Here is a 19,203-nt window from a genome sequence, read left to right as displayed (position 1 = left end):
CAGTTCAACAGATTAAAAGCAGGTTTTGCAACATCGAAAAAAAAGCATTATTTTATTTTTAACATTTTCTGTTCAATCATTTCGTTTTTCTTCATTGATAATTCTAATGAATTTATCCTCCTTCATTAAATTCATCCTTTTTCTTTCATAAAAAACTTCATTCTAAAAGACGTACCAATACTATCTAAAATCACGTTGGTATACAATGTCAATAAAACTTAGAATTCATTTTCCAATATTTTTTTTAAGTTAATCTGACGGTTTTCTATTGCGTAGTAAGAAAAAGCTTACCGAAAGAGAATTTGGCAGTTATGAGGCGGTCAGTGTCCAGTGGAGCACCAACTCCATATTTATTCTCTGCTCGAACACGGAAGTGGTATTTTTTCTTGTGCTCCAATCCCATGACTTCGTAATGACATCCCCTTACGTAGCTGCTCAATTTAGTCCATACCTATGAGTCAAAAAATATAAGATGTTAATATTATTTTTCTTATTTTTCGCTATTGTGGTGGTCGTGTTTCAGTATAATGTAACTTTAAAATGAGAAATAACAATGTCAAATAGCACAGTTGCAGATTACTACAGACACGTGGTTCGGCGTTTCAAGGAACGTCTTTTTCAATATCAAAGAAATTTGACATTTGTCATTTCTTATTTTACTTTTTAGGCGCAAACATATTTATTTAACTTAATGTTGTGCCATTCATATTTTTCAAAAATACTTTAAAATTTTTCCAAAGATATAATTGGGAAATTTAAGATAGTTTTGATATTTCTTCTTTATAAAAATAATTCATTTAAAATATTGTAACGTTAATATTAATGATTATTTTTATGTAAGTTAATAAAAGTAAAATGTTTAATAAACGAACATTGCATTAGACAAGTGCGAACTGTATATTTTATGGCCTCTGCCATAACTAAATAAACGAATTGTTTTTAATCATTTTTTATTGCTAACCATTATTGTTATTGTTATTACCTGTTGTTATTATTTTTTATATTTGTTATCAGCATCACTATTATCTTCATAGATTGCAATAATAATAATAATAATCAATATCGTTATTATTTATTATTAATTATTATTATTTATTATTATTATTTATTATTTATTATTATTATTATTAATTATTATTAATTACATTATTATTATATTATTATTATTAATTATTATTATTATTTTTTTATTCTTGGGTTAGAAGTGTACGTATCGAAACCTTACGTTACGTTACGAATCTTCATATAACTAATCTCAGCTCAAGTTTCAGCAGAAAAAAAAAAAAAAATACAAAATGAAAAAACTCTAAGTTTACCTGTGATGTAGCTTCTTGTTTCTCGACTACGTAGTTGGTGATCGCACTGCCACCATCGTCTTTTGGAGGCCTCCATGACAAAGAGCATGTTTCTGGACTCACGTCCGATGCTTCCAAAGGTCCCTCAGGTGGTCCAGGCTTATCTGTTCATCATTAAAAGTGTATTATTGACGATATTTATTTAAAATATTAAGTGAGTTTTAACATGTAATCATAGTTGAATTTTAAATGAAATGCATAATTTTATGATTTATTTTTATTCAAGAATAATTCATATTTTAAAAAACGTATAATTTAATTATGTTTCACACTTGATTAGTTATTTATAATTTAACAATGATGCATAATTTAACAATAATTTATAAACTAATAATGATTTAGTTTGAAAAGAAATCCAATTCTATAACAATTTATAGTTTAAACATAATTAACAACTTAATAATGTTTTTAAAAAATAATTTAATAGCACCTTTTTATATAATAAGAATTAAATCTTCGATAAATATTTATAACCTAATACAAATGAGTAATTTAAGAGTACATTATGTACTTAAATAATATTTTCGTTTATCACCGAACTGAAATAATACAAATTTGAGGATATGATTAAAAAAAAAGAAAATGCCGTTTTTATAGTTTATTTCGAAAAAGTAATATGGGGGAAGCTGCTGTACCCATGGACAAAATTTACTTTTTTATTTTTGCTGGTCTCTGGGAATGGATAATCGATCGGAAAACTTTTCTGTAGAATCTACAACTTATCATCTAATTTGGCAATTTTTGTCAGGTAAAAATCTCAAAGCTTTCAACTTCAAAAAAAATTTCCTAAAAATCATCTTTTTTTTCCCTTGGGTACAACACCCCGTTCACCCCGCGGACAGGTGCCTTTGTACCCATAGACATATAATAAAATAATATATAAATAGGTCTGAGAAACTCAATTATACTCAATACATTTTCATAAGTCATTTTATTGGGTGAGTGCAAAAGTTCGTGCGGAGTTGCAATAGATGGCGTTAGAACGGGCGTAACGTGTTGTCGTTAATACCACTATCTACGTAAGTCAGATCGTTGGAAAGGTGACATGTGCAGCTTTCATTCCAATCAAAATAATTTGTGCAGATACAAACTGCTTCGAGAAAGATTACCTTTAAAATGAGTGTTGATAAAGTGCATTTACGGGATGTTATGCTTTACGAGTTTCGGAAGGGAATAAACGTTGCAGCAGCCGTAAAAAACATTCAAGACGTTTATCAAGATTAAGCACTAGCTAAACGAACTGTGGAAAAATGGTTCGCAAAATTTTGTTGCGGAGATTTTAAGCTGGAAGACGAGTCACGCTCAGGTCGACCTTCCGACATTGATGACGACGTTTTGCGTTCTTTAGTTCAGAATACTCCGCGAATTTCAACAGAGGAAGTTGCTACAGCACTTAACGTTGACCGATCAACCGCTTTTCGGCGTTTAAAAAAAATTGGATTTGATTTAAAGCTCGATATATGGGTGCCCCATTTGTTGACCGAGAGCAACAAAATCCAGCGAATTTCTGCTGCCGTATCTTTACTCAAGCGGCTCAAAAACGAGCCGTTTTTGGATCGATTAGTGACGGGCGATGAAAAATGGGTCCTGTACAACAACGTTCAGCGCAAACGCACATGGAAACAGGCAGGTGAACATTGTGACGCAATGGCAAAGGCCAGTTTGCACCCGATGAAGGTGATGCTCTGTGTTTGATGGAATTGCAAGGGTATAATTTATTTTGAGTTTCTCCCCGCCTGCCAAACGATTGATTCGGACAAGTACTGTCGTCAATTAACTAATCTGAACCGAGAAATCAAACAGAAACGTCCGAGTTAGTCAAATCGCAAAGGCGTAGTCTTTCATCAAGATAACGCTAGATCACACGTTTCAAGACAGACGCTACGCAAACTGAACAGCCTGAAATGGGATGTCCTAACTCATCCACCGTATTCTCCTGATATCGCACCATCGGATTATCACTTATTCCGGTCATTGCAAAATCATTTAAATGGAAAAAAACTTGACTCTTTGAATGCCTTACAAAACGTCGTGTCTTCGTTCTTCGAATCTAAACCACGCAGTTTTTATGATCGGGGCATCCGTATGCTGCCAGAACGTTGGAAGAAGATCATAGACAACGATGGAGAATATATCATTGATTGAATAAAGAGTTTTGCTTGCCTAATCACTGTATGACTTTCTTTCACAAACTCCGCACGAACTTTTGCACTCACCCAATATATTGAAAGACCTTAAACATCCATTGAAAATAACATTAAATAAAATATTCAACAGAAATTAAACTTGAAAAATTAATCGAAGGTTTTTTCCCTTTTTTTTAAGATTTTCCTTTTTAATTTTTAACGTCAGTGAACTCTTTAATAAACTTATTACTCTTAAGAGAGTTGATGATGTTATGAATAAATAACATGTTGTTAAACAAAAAAAAAATAACTGGATTCATGGTAGTATGCCTCTCTATGTACCAACACAATAACTTCAATTTATATGCAAATTGAAACCTTTAACCAAAACTAACCCATTACAAAAAACTCAGTTTAGATTGAAAAACCAACAAAAATCTAGGCAAAGCGACTTCAAATGAAAACAGGTGGTATTGACGGTCTGCAGATCCTACAACAGGTGGGGGTTACTTCAACACTATATCGTAAAGCCGTATTTCAAATGCATCATCATTGTTAAAAGCGAATTTCGGACGTTGATGACAACGCACCATTTTGAGGTACTTCACATTGTAAGAAGACTCAGGTGTGACCCAAGGAGACTAAAAATTGCCGTTCGTGGGTACACATGGTTATGTGTCCTTGGGCACAAAGGTACGGTTTGGTAAATTTTAGTTTGCAAGCCAGTCACATCTACTAGACCACAGTTTTACAACATTGAAAATCAGGAACAAAACCTTCAAAACATAGGGGATCATGATACCTACAACAAAAATGAATAATACAATCCATGACGGACGAAAAAAACAAAGAAATTGCTCACGTTTTTTTTTTTTTTTACTTAGATCCTACTAAAATGAAAAAAAATATGATAGAATCGATTGATGACGTTGAAACCTCCTGAGGAACTGGAGATGATTGTGACACATACGTTAAAACATACTTAGGATCTCTCTCGACGATACCCGGAATTTCCCGACCAACGTCCGTAGGTACAACCGTCCGTGGGTACAGTAGCTTCCGCTACCTTACAAAGATAACTGACTTAAAAAGTTTGGATAGCGTTGCCGGTCTTAGTTTTTATTATTTTGCTTTGGTAGGAAATCGCAACATAATTGTACCTAATTAAAGCTATTTCTGATTGAGTTTGTCATTAAAAAAAAAAAAAAAGCTTTAGTTCTTCCCTTTTGAAAAAAAAGATGAGGTATACAAAACGAAGTTTTAATTTTATTTCTGAAATAAACAATTCATTTATAAACAAAAAAAAAAAAAAATAAATAAATAAAAAATAAAATAAATAAATAAAATAAAATAAAATAAAATAAACTTGAAACCCCGTTCTGAAAACTGCGACGTTAACGTTAAAGTTATTTCAATTGAATAATCATTTCATTTTTCTTAACTTCAAAGCGAGTTATTCATATCTTTTCACATTTCATTATGGCTTCCTTTTACATAATAAAGTATTACATTCGCAAACAAAATTTTACCCAAAAATCGACCGAAATTTAAATTTTTCTCACGCCCGAATGATTGTTGAGCTGTTTTTTCAACCCGACCACACGTGCATATATGCCCAAGAACGTATGGAAGTTCGAAATATTCATTTTGACAATCTCCGAGTAAATTACATGTTTTCTCGTGACGTGCGTATGTATGTACGTATGTACAAGTATCTCGCATGACTCAAAAACGGTATGGCGCAAAAAGTTGAAATTTGGTATATATACTCCTAGTGGGATTTAGTTGTGCACCTCCTCTTTTGGTTGCATTCGAATATTCCAAAAGGGGTCTTTTGCACCTTTTTCATGGAAAATCAGTGTTCATTTCAATGCAAACTCAAGTGATTATCATTTGACGGATACTTGGCGATACGTTACCAAGCTTTCGGCCGCCATGTTTTTGCGCCAACTTGCAACACATTTGGCGGGATATTTTTTTTTTTTTTGAATCTGCTTTTTATTTGTTGTTATTGGTGACAATTAAAAAATTATCCATTGAATCACGCTAAAATTGCCAATATTAGGAAAATTAATCTTAAAACATTTTTTTGCTTCGGTTCGAGAACAAACTAGGGATGAAAATATGTAAAGTGTTTCGTTGCTTACTCCAAGGCATTATTATTATTAAATTGGCGTAAAATTGGCACACATCAGCTCCTTTTAAGTGCTTTAATGCCAATACATTTTGTACTTCTGCGTTATTATTGCTAATAAGCCCGATAAAAGTGAAAAAAAAAAAAAAATGCGACAATGGTACTTACCGACAACAAGTACTCTGCAAGAAGCATTATCTGTTCCATGTTGATTTTTCAGTACTAAGGTGTAATTTCCAGAATCATCTCTCTTTGCTTTTTTGTTTATAAGCACCGTGAAGGCTACATTGACTTCACTGTATACTCGGTCAGTTTTGACCACAGGTTTACCGTTCTAGAGGAAAAAAAGAAAATAATTTCATCATTTTTAATTGCCGTCTTTTATCTTATAGCCATTACACCGGTTTTGCATGACATGGTGTCATGACACTTTCTATGCTGCTTTATTTCACGCAAAAATAGCTACGTTATTTTAAGCAATTTTAAAGATAATGACATTCAATTAATAATTGTACAAAAAGTATCAATAGTCTGACCATGGACGATATGGAATCTGGCAAGCTGTTAGGACAATTCCATCTGGGTGAATCTAGCAGGGCAGAAGGGAAAATACGATGAGAATTTGATGCGCACGTTTTACAATGTCACTAGGACCTTATTACTTTATTGCATTCTCTAAGTTGAAAATGAGAGGAAACAAAAAAAAAAAAAAAAAAAAAAATTCTATAGAAACAAAAAAAAAAAAAAAAAAAAATCATTTCGTCCAGAACTGTAAAACAAAATGGTAAGCTCAAAATTAAGTTGTAAAAAATAAATCTATTCATTTTTGAATTGAGAATATACATTGAATATAATTTAGATTTAAAAACATACTACCGGAAACAATTTGTCATTTTTACAAAACTGCGTCTGAATAATTAAGAGGCAAAGCGCACATCTATAACGAACAAACTAACATTCCTGCAAATTAATGGATGCATCCATTTCCGCCTAAAAACCGGATGTTTACTTTTCCATATCATCGGTGGTCAGACTGTAGTTCCTATGATATGTACAAGAAATGTGTACTTCACGCAGATTTCTTTTTTTAATTTTTAATGAAAACCGTTCATAACGTCCTCGTGAATTGTTTAAAATTAAGTATTAAGTACATCTGAGTTGGTCATACTTACAATGGTCCATGAGGCTGTTGGAGTAGGGAATGCATTAAATGGAACTCTAATAGTAAATTCTTCTCCAGCCAGCACAGTAATATCTCGCATGCTGAAGGTAGCGTCGATTCTTGGAGAACCTTAAGAAGGAAAAAAATCGTTAATGCATTTAAAAATTTAACGAAAAAAAAAAGGATTTTTGTCATGGTAAACTATGTACATTACAACACACGACGAGTACATACCTTTGTACTTGAAAATTCAATGAAGTATCAACGTTTGAATGAAAAAATTGCAAATTATAGCAGACACGTTTTTTGAAGTTATAAGGAGCCCCTTTCTCAATGAAAGAAGTGTGAGCTTTTGGATGAAAAGTTATCCGAGAAAGGTGCCATTTTTTCTTGGTTTTTTTTTTTTTTTTTTTTTGTTAATTTCCACTTTTTGCTATTTATTTTGTCTTTAGTTCTACCGCGTGGCTTTCCTCGGATGACTTTTCATACAAAAGTTCAAATTTCTTTGCTTAAAAAAGGGGTTCCTTGTAACCTCAAAACACATGTCTGCACTAATTTACAATTTTTGCGCATCAAAACGAAAGGTAATTCATTCATTGAATTCTAGTACATAGTTTTATACCCGTAAAAATGTAAGCAAGATGTTTTACTCTTCGTAGAAAAAATGTACTTCACTTTCGCTACGCTCACCTTTTTATTTCTAAAAAAGCGCTGGAAAGTGTGAGGTAATCCCCATGGCACAAGAGCACACGCTCATAAATTAGTGCTGGGGTAGCATTTTTTCCGGATTATCGAACAACAGATCGAAGTAAATGTAGAATGCTTCCTTATTTTTAATGCAAGTGGACTGCTAAATCAACAAAAAGCTGATCCATGCGGCATGTTCGGCATTGGATTTACAAATGCGCCAAGCTAAAGAATGTACACTTAAAGAAAACCATCTGCGAGTTATTTTAGATGCTTTGTGCTAAAAATTACCAATATTTTAGAACGCCGTATTTAATGATGGAGTTTTTGCGTTCTATTTACAGCTCAGTCGCATTCGAGTAATATCAATTCCGTAAATGGAGAAACTAGAAAATTGGAATGCGCCACGTTTTATTGTGGAGGAAAAAAAAATTATGTTTTACGTTTAGTTACAAACATGAAGCTTTAACTTTCGTATTCTTATGAGGAATAAATGTTTACAAGATGATGTTCGTCGAAAGTATAATAATTTGTTTACCCTTTCTAAGGCCGTGGGAAAAAATGTATTTGTAAATTGCAAATAGTCCATAGCAATTTCATGGGCTAAACGGTACCTTGATGAGGTTGTAGGAAATATACTTCCCATTGAATTTGTTAATTGGTAAACGTTCATAGCCAAGAAGAAAGGATTGGATGGTACCTTTCTAAGGCTGCGAGAAATATATATCTCATTAAATTTATTAATTGCCGTATAGTTGAAACTCACATGTACTAGATGGTACCTTTCTAATGCTGTGAAAGGGGCACTTCTCCTGAAATTTGTTAATTGTTCAATGTCCATATTCAACAATATCATGGACTAGGCGGTGCCTTTTAAAGGCCGATGGAGGTATACTTCACATTAAATGTTTTAACTGTTGAGTAACACAGGTAACAATTTCATGAGTCCGAGAGAACCTTTCCAAGCCTGTCAGGGCCTTAACTAGTCTTTTGTTTCGGAGGGGGTTTTACCAAAGACATTTTTTGAAACATTTATATATTCTATCAAATTTGATTTCATGTATATTCCATTGATTTTTGTTACAATAGATTATCTAAATGGAGGGAGGGGATGTTCTTATAAAACGTCATATTGTTACATAATAAATGAATGATAACTGCCATAAGCACACAATGAGTTTGTACAATTTTTCAGTTATACTAATTTCATTTCACAAATGAAGTTGGAATAATAATAATAACAAAAGTATTATTTTTGTCACCAAAATATAAATAAATAAATGAAATAAATAAATAATGGAAAGCATTTCTTTGGATGAAAAATTCCGGAGGGGGTTTGAACCCTATAAACCGCCTCCTTGCATACGGCCCTGAAGCCTGTGAAAGATTTATACTTCTTACCATTTTTAAAAAAAATGTTAATAGCTTGTAGTTAATAATATGATGAATTATATAATACCTTAATTTGATGGAAAGAGGTATACTTAACATTAGGAGCATAATTCCACCTCCCTCCCCCCAAAAAAGGAGTGAGGACAAAAATAATCAATCTTTTACAATCTGAAATGAATTTTCGTTGAACTTGTTATTAATCTTAAAAAATGTTTTAGACTAAGAAGGATACTACAAGAAAGGTTTATATGAAGTGAACTTACTTGATGGTGGCCTGGCAAAAATTCCTTCGGAATTCGAACTGAATGGACTCTGCCCAGCTGCATTGACCGCTGCAACTCGGAACTCATATTCCTGATTTTCTTTGAGTCCGGTCACTCTGAAAGTGAGATCTGTGATTGTGGTCTGGCAGGCAGGGGCCCATCGGTCTTTGCCCTTGTCACGTTTTTCAAGTACGTATCCTGTAATCGGGCTGCCTCCATCGTCTCTTGGCTTCAGCCACGTCAAAGTGATGGAATCTACGGATGTTTCTACAGCTTGGGGTGCACCAGGTGCGGTAGGTGGATCTAGCAAAGAGAAAAATGAAAAAGTTTGTTCATTTAAACCAATTAAATTTCATGACACGTGATAATTTTCATACATTCCTGTCAGAAATTTGATTTATTTTGACGTAATGTATGCATCTGTAGGACATCCTCCTAAAACGTCCCAGTGGACAGAATCTTAAATACATTTTATAGTCTTCAAGTAAGTGCGATCTAAACTTGATAAAAGTGTTATTAAATAGAATTGCAATTTGGAATTCTTTCTGTTTTCTTTTCTGCTGTGCTATATGCAATATTGAAAGCAATATTTATGTTTCGAAAATGTACATAGCAGCCGCGTTTTATTTTTGCTTGGACTATTAAAAGTGCATAAAGAATAAATATTGCAAATTGTTTTTTCTGTCGTCGATGCTGTTTCTTTTTTTCCCCTGTTGTAGAAATTTAAAACCGGATCTGTGAGACGTAAATTTTAGCACAAACTGTAACTCTTTTCTACTGGCATGAATATGTTTTTCAGTAAATTCTTCAAAGAAGTTGATGACGAGTATTTGCTTGAACAAGGAATGAATTGTGTAACTATTTCAAGCAAATATATAATTGTTTAAAAGAGCGTTTAAAGTTTGAGATGCATAATTTACTAAAGTAGCACAGCTCAATGTACAACTATTTCATACAAATATTGAAAATCCGTACCGAAAGGTAACTTAGCCAGAATTGGTTCCCTTGTTTTTCCAGGTTCACTGGTTCCATGTTGGTTCTCAGCCATAACCTGGAAGTCGTACTGCTTTCCTACCACCAGGTTCCTCACTCTGCAGGCTGTGGTGGTAACAAAACTGGAAACACGAATCCATGTCAGAGTGCCTACTTCCTTCTTTTCAACCACGTAGTTGGTGACTTCGGCACCGCCATCGTCTTTCGGTGGATGCCAGTATAAGGTTAATGTCTCGCCTTCGATTTCCTCAGCATGAACGTTTTCTGGAGCTGATGGCTTGTCTGAAATGCAGCACAGATTTTATAATATGAAAATATAAGTGCTTTTAATTATTTTTTTATTTACTTTTTAATAAACGTTAAAGAAAAGAAGTTTTTTTTAAGAAATATTAAAAGATTATATCATCGTTGACAATTGAGCAGACAAATAGCATTTGACTTGATTTGATAACACACGTTGAGGTCTTTAGTAAATCTCAGTGGAGAAGTTTTTTAATTCCAATAATTCACAACGTTATTCCCAAATTTATTCTCAGGACAATACAAATGAAAGATTTACAGTACATGAGAATGAATGAACAACCTACACTGTAAAAAAAATCCGTAAAATTTACGGAAAAAAACTGTCAGCCAGGTCGCCAGTTTTCTTCCGTTTATTTTACAGAAATCTTCCGAATTTTTATTATTTATTCAAGCTGATTTATTATTTTATGAAGATTAAAAAATGAAACTATACTTTCATAAATACATTTCAATATTTACTATACTACTACGAAATACATGTATACAAAGGTAAATTTCCGAATATGCCTCTGTGACAGATGAGAAAAAAACATAATAATAAAATATTGATTAGGATGCAATGAAATGGAAGTTGCAAACGATTTAAGACTTACTTGCTTTAAATAAATATAAGATCAAAAAACTCGAGCACGAGAACCAAAATCCAAACAGGTGGACGAAATTTCGAAGAAAAACAAAGTACGCGGTGAAGCGATGGTAACAGTTAACGCTTATGACCGGTTACAGATTCAAAAAAAAAAAAAAAACAGAGAAATCCTGTATTTTATTACGAACAGTTTTTTTCTGTAAAAAATACGGATAACTTCTTCAAAATTTAGTTTTTTTTTTACAGTGTAGGCAAGATGGAAATCAAAAACCCTCAGCCTCCAGCTTAGAAGACCCAGCTTCTATTATCAGAGGCGGATACAGACTACCATTTTAGGGAGAGTGGTCATGCTGAAGACCTTTACCCTTCAAAAGAATCTGCGGTTTTGGTCACGAAAAATTTCTGAAAATGCTTGAGTGTCAATAAAAAGTACGAAATTGGTCAGGAACTTGGCTCCTAATGGGCGCAAATTAATTTCATAAGCAATAAAAGAAGAAATTTCAAAAATTTGCTTTCAAAAATTGTTAATGAATTGAAAAGGCAACTGAAATCAGACACATTTTATTCATACAGTGTTTGAACACAACGTGAACAAATACTATTGTTGACGGTTTAGGAGGGGGGCCATGACCCCGATGACCCTCCCCTTGTATTCGCCATGTCTACCATGGCGCCACCGAGGCTCAAATAAAATAGTCATTTAATTCCTCATTTTGTTGAGACATAATTAGATCAAAATGGAATGGAGTTTTATTCCATCCTTCTTTGGAATTCCCCATTAAGCAGTTATTAAAGGTAGTCTTTTAAAGGAGACCCTTTTCTATACTCTTTTGAACAACACAAATATACCATAAAAAAGGAGAAATGTTCTAGAATCTGCTTTTTTTCCATTGTTCTAGTACTTTTTAGAGTATTTGTGTTCACTATAACTATACTTTGGAAATCGTGATACTTACATACCGCTATTTAAAGTTACTAAAGTTACTAAAAGTGTAGAGCATCAAAAATAGCATATTTCTCGAATTTAGCTACCATACTGCACACTTAGATATCTGTGAGCCTGTTAGATCTGATAGGCAATATTCATCGATTTAACCGTAATTAAATGCGATCCTATGAAAATAATTCTATAACTTACCGAGAACAGTGACCCTGCAATAACAAGTATCAAAGCCAGATTTATTTTTGAGATGAACTTTGAAAGTTGCTGTATCATCTCGTTTGGCATTTGTAACCGCAAGTACAGCTGAAGCATCGCCAACCTGGAATCAAAAATACTATTAATGTATTACGGAATCGAAATGTGTAACTAAAAATTTTTTATATTCATTTACAAATTTATTTAGATTATTCTGATAGGTATGGGGGGGGGGCTCAAAGCAATGGTGATTTTTTCCAACTTTTAATTATTTTTGTCAAATTTTTTTACATTTTAAATATCAGTGATACATTTTTTGCTCATTGTTAACCAGCTTTAGCCATGCAATGTAGCCATTTTTAATTCCAGATCAATAAAAAGATCAATTGGTTTTGGAGCAAAATACTTCAAGCTAACATTTTAATTATCAGCCAAATTTTCAAGTTTTTGCAATGGAATTCAAGTGGTGCAATGTTGCGTGATTAAGGTAGGTGGGACATTATTTTTTCCCGAGCTCGTCTTAAGAAGTGTTATCTTGTATTGTCATGTGGCACAATCAGGCCTTTTCTGTTGACAAGTGCTGGAATTTAGTCACCCGACATTGCATCATCAGATTTTCTTTCGCTCTAATCGCTGCAGCACGTTCTAAGTCACGTAATATTAAAACTTTGAATAATATCCAGAATGTCATTTTCAGATAGTTTGCTCCAAAACATGTCGTTTTTATCCACCTCGGATTGAAAATTTGTAAACTAGGAAGCTAAAGAATGATGTTAATGAGATTTTTTTACATAAGAGTTAAAAAGAAAAAACTAGCGAAAAGTTATTTGCTTGAAAAACACGACACTACTTTCTTGTCTACAAAATGTTTAAAGGAAAAAAAAAAAAAAACTTGATTTTTTTGTGACATTTGTTAAGGTCTAAAACTGCAGCATAATTTGAAGATTTAAAGAATTTGGGTTAATGTTTTGCAAGCGGAGACGTAGCATATTTCAAAATACAAGGACATTAACTTTTTCATATTTGTCCAGTAATTAATAACCATCACATTCACGTACCTTGAGGAACATTCTTGCGTCCGTTTCATCAATATCCTTATCATTTTTGGTCCAAGTGGCAGTTGGTTTTGGAAACCCTGTGAATGGTACAGTAATGGAAAACTCTTCTCCTGCTTTTACCACGATGTCTTTCACTGCTCCAACATCAATTCTGGGCTTATCTGAAATGTAAATTAAGTGAATCAAATGTTTAAAATAACAACGTAGTACGTTAATTTAATTAATAGTAAAAATAATTTACTAAAACAGATAAGATATAAAACTAATTCCATATGCTTATTTAGAAAATACTTTTCAATTATATTATTTGAAAGTTTGCGGATTGCTGAATTATGCAATATAGCGTGACAAAATCGCACTAAAATGTTCAGTATAGTCAAAGAACTCTTTTCGTTCGAAGATAACTCAGAATACTATTTTCCTTTGAATTCAAATAATAATTTTTTGTCAAAAAGATGTCGATAAGAATAAAGACTAGGTATTTTTTCTCTTAACTCCTACTGCTCAAACGAAAATGATTATTTTCTGTAGAAAAAAATATATAGATATTCACAGAATGTTGAAGAATAGTGTGATGGTTACCTGAATGTAATCCCCTTTTCCGCCAGATCTCGGTACAAAGTCTTTGGTTTTATTTATTGTTGTATTTATCGTCTGTCGATTGGCAACGGACTGCAAGCTGTTTTTCTGCATCGTGAAACCGTGTTAACTTGCGTTCAACCATTTTGTCAAAAGTTGCTGAAAATGTTCTTCTATCTTTGAATAAAATTATGTGCCTTTAGGGTCATCCCATGTCAACTCACACACATAAAAAGTGAGTGCTCACAGATTATAACAATATTTTGCAGGTTCATACCCATTTACTAAGTGGTATCAAAAAACCAAATTTTGACCCTCTAGCTGTTGTAGTTTTTTAGATATAAGGGGTCGAAATTTTAATGTTTTGCTCCCCACCGGCTCATATTTGCCTGACCATAACTCTGGAACAAATAAAGTCAGGAACTTGAACTTTCTATATTTTGAAAGTTTATATTAAGAGCTTTAAAATGATACATTACATGATAAAAAAAATACAATTTTTCATTTTGAAGGTCATTTGAATTGACTCTTGACCTCGACTATTTTCAAAAATTATGTTATAATTTTGAAAATATGAAAAAAATATATTTTGTATGCACTATTGTTTTCTTTATTTGTGCCAAGTTTCATGTTGGGACAACACTGGGATGATGCATAATTTAAACTTTAATGTTACTCCGAGTGGCCAAAAATCAATTGCCATCAATTGAAAGTCAAATATGTGTGCCCAAAAGTGTTATAATGATGCTGATAATATAACCTTAGAAAAATGAAAAACTCATTCAATGTGATGTACAATGAGTAAATTACATAAAATAATTCTACAAGTTATCCGTGCAGCCGAACTTGACTTAACAGTTATATACTTCTTCTTGACAATGCTTTGCTAGGTTGCTTTATGCCTTCTGTAAATTTATATCTCCTTCCAGTTTCTGCACTTGAGTAAAAACGGGTCTCAAGTTTTCACACACACAATGTTATGGCAGATGAAAAGGATTACAACCTGGTGCGCCCCGATGGAAGGTCACGGGAGGCCAATATGAGTTTCCCAAAATGACCTTATTCAACAAATTTTGTCCGATTCAGAAAAATTATCATCATTCGGCAAAATTTGGAGTTAATCTTGGCAGAATTATGATCATTTGGAGAAATTTTAAGTTTTATTCAGCAAATTAAGAATTTCTGACCTCCTAAAAATTAAAATTTTGGGTCGCCTTTGCTTACAACAGACTAAAACTGCAATGCAATCACATGTTTAGGTAAAGAATGTTCTAAAAGCACTTTATTACTTGTAGCATTCTATTAGGACTTTATAAACACGAGACGGTTAGTTGAATCAACTTTTCAAAACAGTTGCATGTTAGCTCGATGAATGGAGAATTCTATTGTCTTCACACGAGGCAACTTCGTAGATTCAATTTTTCTTCTAAAAATACCCCACAACGCTGTTAAAACTGAATTCAGTTCACTCAACAAATTTACTTGTGTGTAGGGCGAATGCTTGGCTATTTCCCGTAGAGTTGAATCAACTAAAAAGTTGATTCAACTCATCGGGATGAGAACCTTGTTAATGTTGTCTTGTGCCAGCAAAGCTGGCAATTTGGGAAGCGCTGCTTCACTTTTTCAACTGTACCGTAATTTGGTGTGAAGTTCGACTTCCACAATACACACATGCTATAGGACCGCTTAATAGAGTAGGCATCCATTCACAGCACGACACATTCACACAAAGGAAGGACAAGAGAGAGAAAGTACATCCATGCCCGAGCCGGGATTCGAATCCCGGACCACTCCATCGCAGACGGAAAATAGCATCTGTAAGTCAATCTGCAGATGATACTTAAAAAAAAAGCAACTATAATTTTAAAAGTGTTATACATTTCTAGTTTATCGTCTGCCAAACGTTACTATATCATTATTTTTCAATTTATCGTCAAACATCCGTTGCGTGAAATATTAAATTGTATCTGATCCCCTAATTTTCCCAAAATGAAACTTGGCAGATATAAAGAACTCAATAGTGTGTAAAATATTTTTGTTTTAAATAATAACTTTCGGGATTATTCAAGGTCAAAGGTAATTTTGAATGACCTTCAAAAATAAAGATTGCATTTTTGTATCATGTAATACATCATCTTAAAGCGCGTTTTAAGAGCTTTAAAATGGTATCAAGTTTTTGCATGTAGTGAAGTTAGAACAAAAGTTATATGTGTTCAAAAGTTACTCCTTTTACCAAAATTTGATTTTTTGTAATGACCAAAATAATCAAAGAATATTTGTATTAAAATTCTAAAAATTTGGGTTTTATTTTTATTACCAAACACTATCTCTGTAGAAAGTTTTAGAAAAATCAAAAAAGGGTCAGCTTGAAAATTTTACTTTTTTGATCGCTTTGATACGGAACGACCCCTTATTGAAATCGAGTCGACACTCTAATTCTTTTAACGGGCCATCGCCAATATATGCTTTTTTCATAGCGAGCAAAAGCCTGTTTCTTGCCAAAGTAAATTAATTCCTTGAATTTTAAATTTATTAGGCATTAAAATATCAAAGAAAAATCCGCAGCCTATCAAGCAAGTAATTGCCGAGAAATCACACTAGTTAGGAACAGCAAGTGTAATATTAGAAGGAATGTTTAAATAACGAATGTCAACTCTTTTGAAAGGATGATGACAAATGTGTGTAACACATTTAAGGTCAATTTTGTTTAATTTTTTTAAATATTTTCAGAATAGTTTTGTGACTCTGATTGAAATATTAACTTGCGTAAGAAACTACAATTAAAATGCAAAGCAGTAAAGCAGCCATATTGTAATACTAAAATCATACCGGCAGACTACGCTCCGAAAGCGCTCCTATGAGGAAATAGGATGAAATTTGCTGTTACATCACAGTCACAATGGGCAGAAGAGGCTTAAGAGCAATATTTCTCTGAAATGTATCTTCTCGAGGAAATGGGATGAATATCTTGTGGATGAGGTTGGAAGTTGAATCAGAATCATAAAGAGTAGATGATCTTGTGTTTAGTCATTTAAAAACTTCAAGGTGGAAAAAGTGGGGCCTGAATTTCATGAACGAATGAAATTAGCTCTCATATCGTTGCCTCAGAGCAACCGTAAGACATCTTACCCCAGAAACAACGGTAAGATATCCTACTCTTGCTCGGAGGCGACGATACCTCACTGTTCTAAATTCATGCTTATTCTCTAAGTCCATGAATAACTTGAAACAATGGTTGACTTTTGAAATGTTTGTCTAAAATAATGTGTTTTCTTATTATTTAAAATGTACGCTTTTACTCATTGCTTTTAAAATTCAAGTGTTTCATAGTCTTACCAGGTTGCTCCTCAACAAGAACCATCGCACTTGGCTTGCTTGGCGGACTTTCACCGATGTTATTGACAGCAATGATTCTGAATTCGTATTCTTTACCTTCTTGTAATTCTGGTACCTATGATGAATGTTGAAAACCATCAATAATTTCAAGTATTTTAAAAGTAACCTATTTAATTAATAAAAAAAAAGTTTCCCAAAGCGCTGTTTTAAGATACATTACCGTATTTTACTTCCTAAAAAAGTTAGTGATGAAAGATTGACTGACTGCATGTTATTAGTGTGACGAACTTTTATCGCCGGTTTCTGTTACTTTTATTTTGTTAAATTCTTCTAGCATCGATTGTTATCGTTTTAAAGACAAAAGAAAAGAATAAAATATCTTGGAGACAAAAGAATTTTGTAATAGCAAAACTTTTTTGATGCGTATCAGAACTTTCTTGTTGATTGTATCAGCGTACGTCCCATCCAAATTATTCTAATCTTTTTACGTTCAAAATTGATAAGTTTACACACTAAGAATTATTTCTCTTTCCATAATATTACAAAATTTTATAAAGTTATATTTTGATGAAAAATAACTAGACGGTTTTTTAAATAACTGCGTAGTAAGTTTAATTGCCAGAATTATGTATGAAGTAAAATCATTTTGACTGTTGCATCATATTATCACTTCTGATCTCATCTCTAACTCTACTTTTAAATATAATTGAAATTCTAATAAGCTTCATTATTCTTTTGTTAAATTCAAATCTTTGGCTTTTTTTGTGATTTTCAATTTCTGATTTTTTAGTGCATTTTTCTTTTACACCATCGGGCATCTTTGCCATTTTTTCTTTACACATAATTTTCGTATTTCTCAACGTATCTAATTTTAAATATGGTACTAAAACTAAAAAGTACAATTTTATCTCTAATAAACTTTTTAGAAATCAGAGTTGTACCTGTAGTCATCTTTTTTCCTCAACAAATGTATTCACTTATAGTATTACAATTAAATAAAACAATTCTACTCAGTCGAGATGATTTATAAGGTAATTGTGATCGTTTAGACTTCCTCCTGAAACCATAATTACATTAGAAAGTCGCCCGTCCCTCTAGAAAGATAATCTGGTAGATAATTGGAATTCTTACCAAGAAAGTTCGATCTTTGTGAAGAATGTTATTGATAATGTCCCAGTCTTTGCTGTCTTTCATTCGCTTCTCAATATAATAACCAAGGATTTTGCTTCCACCATCGTTTGGTTTTGGCCAAGAGAGTGTCACAGATTCTTTGGTAATTTTATCAATGTGTGGCGCTTCAGGAGCTTCTGGTGGATCTAAAAATACATTTATTAAGAATATTTATTATACTTTTATAGAACAGTTTAAAAATAACTTTTCATTATTTTCAATTTTTATCGAATGAGTTAAATAAAATATATTTATGTTGTGTCAACAAATCTTTTACATTTATAAGTTCCCGGTTTTTCGATTGCATTTTCATTCTATAGAATATACTAGAATGCCAACAAGCAGAAAATGTAAAACATAGCTCATAAAACAAATATTTATTTTAAAATTAATTTTACGAATGGTTTAAAGTACGGAAGCATGAACATAGGGCTTCTAGTGTATATTTGGATCCTGAAAATTCTTCCGTGAATAGATGAGCAGAGATGTTAAATATGTAAAACGTTGTATTTTGAAAGTCCTAAATCTCACCCGTGTGGATTGGGAAGCCTTCAGGTGGATGGAAAAACTATAAGAAAAACTTAATAGTTTCGAACATTTCAATCACATGGCTATAACAGCCTAAATACAAAATTTAAGAACAGTTTTTATAATTAATAATCGCGAAATCTTAAAACTTATCTTAAGATATTTGTATAGCTGTTAAAAGATGATACTTTTCCATGAGAAACTTGTAAAAACTTGACTAAATATATAAACAAAATGTGTAAATTTGGATTATTTTATCACTGAAAGTTGTAAAATGCTGGATACCGAAGATTTCGCATGATACCGTTGATTTTTTATTGGAGGCGAAGGAAACATTTAAAACGGGTTAGGTACTTAATATTGTACATGTATAGACACGTAAGAGTTATAACT

The 19,203-nt window shown here is 32.6% G+C and overlaps 1 protein-coding gene across 1 annotated transcript in view; it reads right to left on the bottom strand.

Annotated features, from left to right (window-relative positions):
• LOC129224536 (twitchin-like) overlaps window positions 1-19,203 on the bottom strand; it is a 380,173-nt gene that overhangs the window by 65,040 nt on the left and 295,930 nt on the right. The window contains 10 exon segments of the mRNA XM_054859008.1: window positions 292-451; window positions 1,317-1,459; window positions 5,784-5,949; window positions 6,788-6,906; window positions 9,120-9,422; window positions 10,095-10,394; window positions 12,140-12,263; window positions 13,198-13,358; window positions 17,113-17,227; window positions 18,244-18,428. Of these exon segments, the coding sequence (XP_054714983.1) occupies window positions 292-451; window positions 1,317-1,459; window positions 5,784-5,949; window positions 6,788-6,906; window positions 9,120-9,422; window positions 10,095-10,394; window positions 12,140-12,263; window positions 13,198-13,358; window positions 17,113-17,227; window positions 18,244-18,428 (1,776 nt within the window).

This window comes from Uloborus diversus, chromosome 6 (genome assembly GCF_026930045.1).
Source record: "Uloborus diversus isolate 005 chromosome 6, Udiv.v.3.1, whole genome shotgun sequence".
Classification (NCBI taxonomy): domain Eukaryota; kingdom Metazoa; phylum Arthropoda; class Arachnida; order Araneae; family Uloboridae; genus Uloborus; species Uloborus diversus.
The sequence above is the reverse complement of the archived record's forward strand: the minus strand, read 5'-3'. Positions and strand labels throughout refer to the sequence as shown.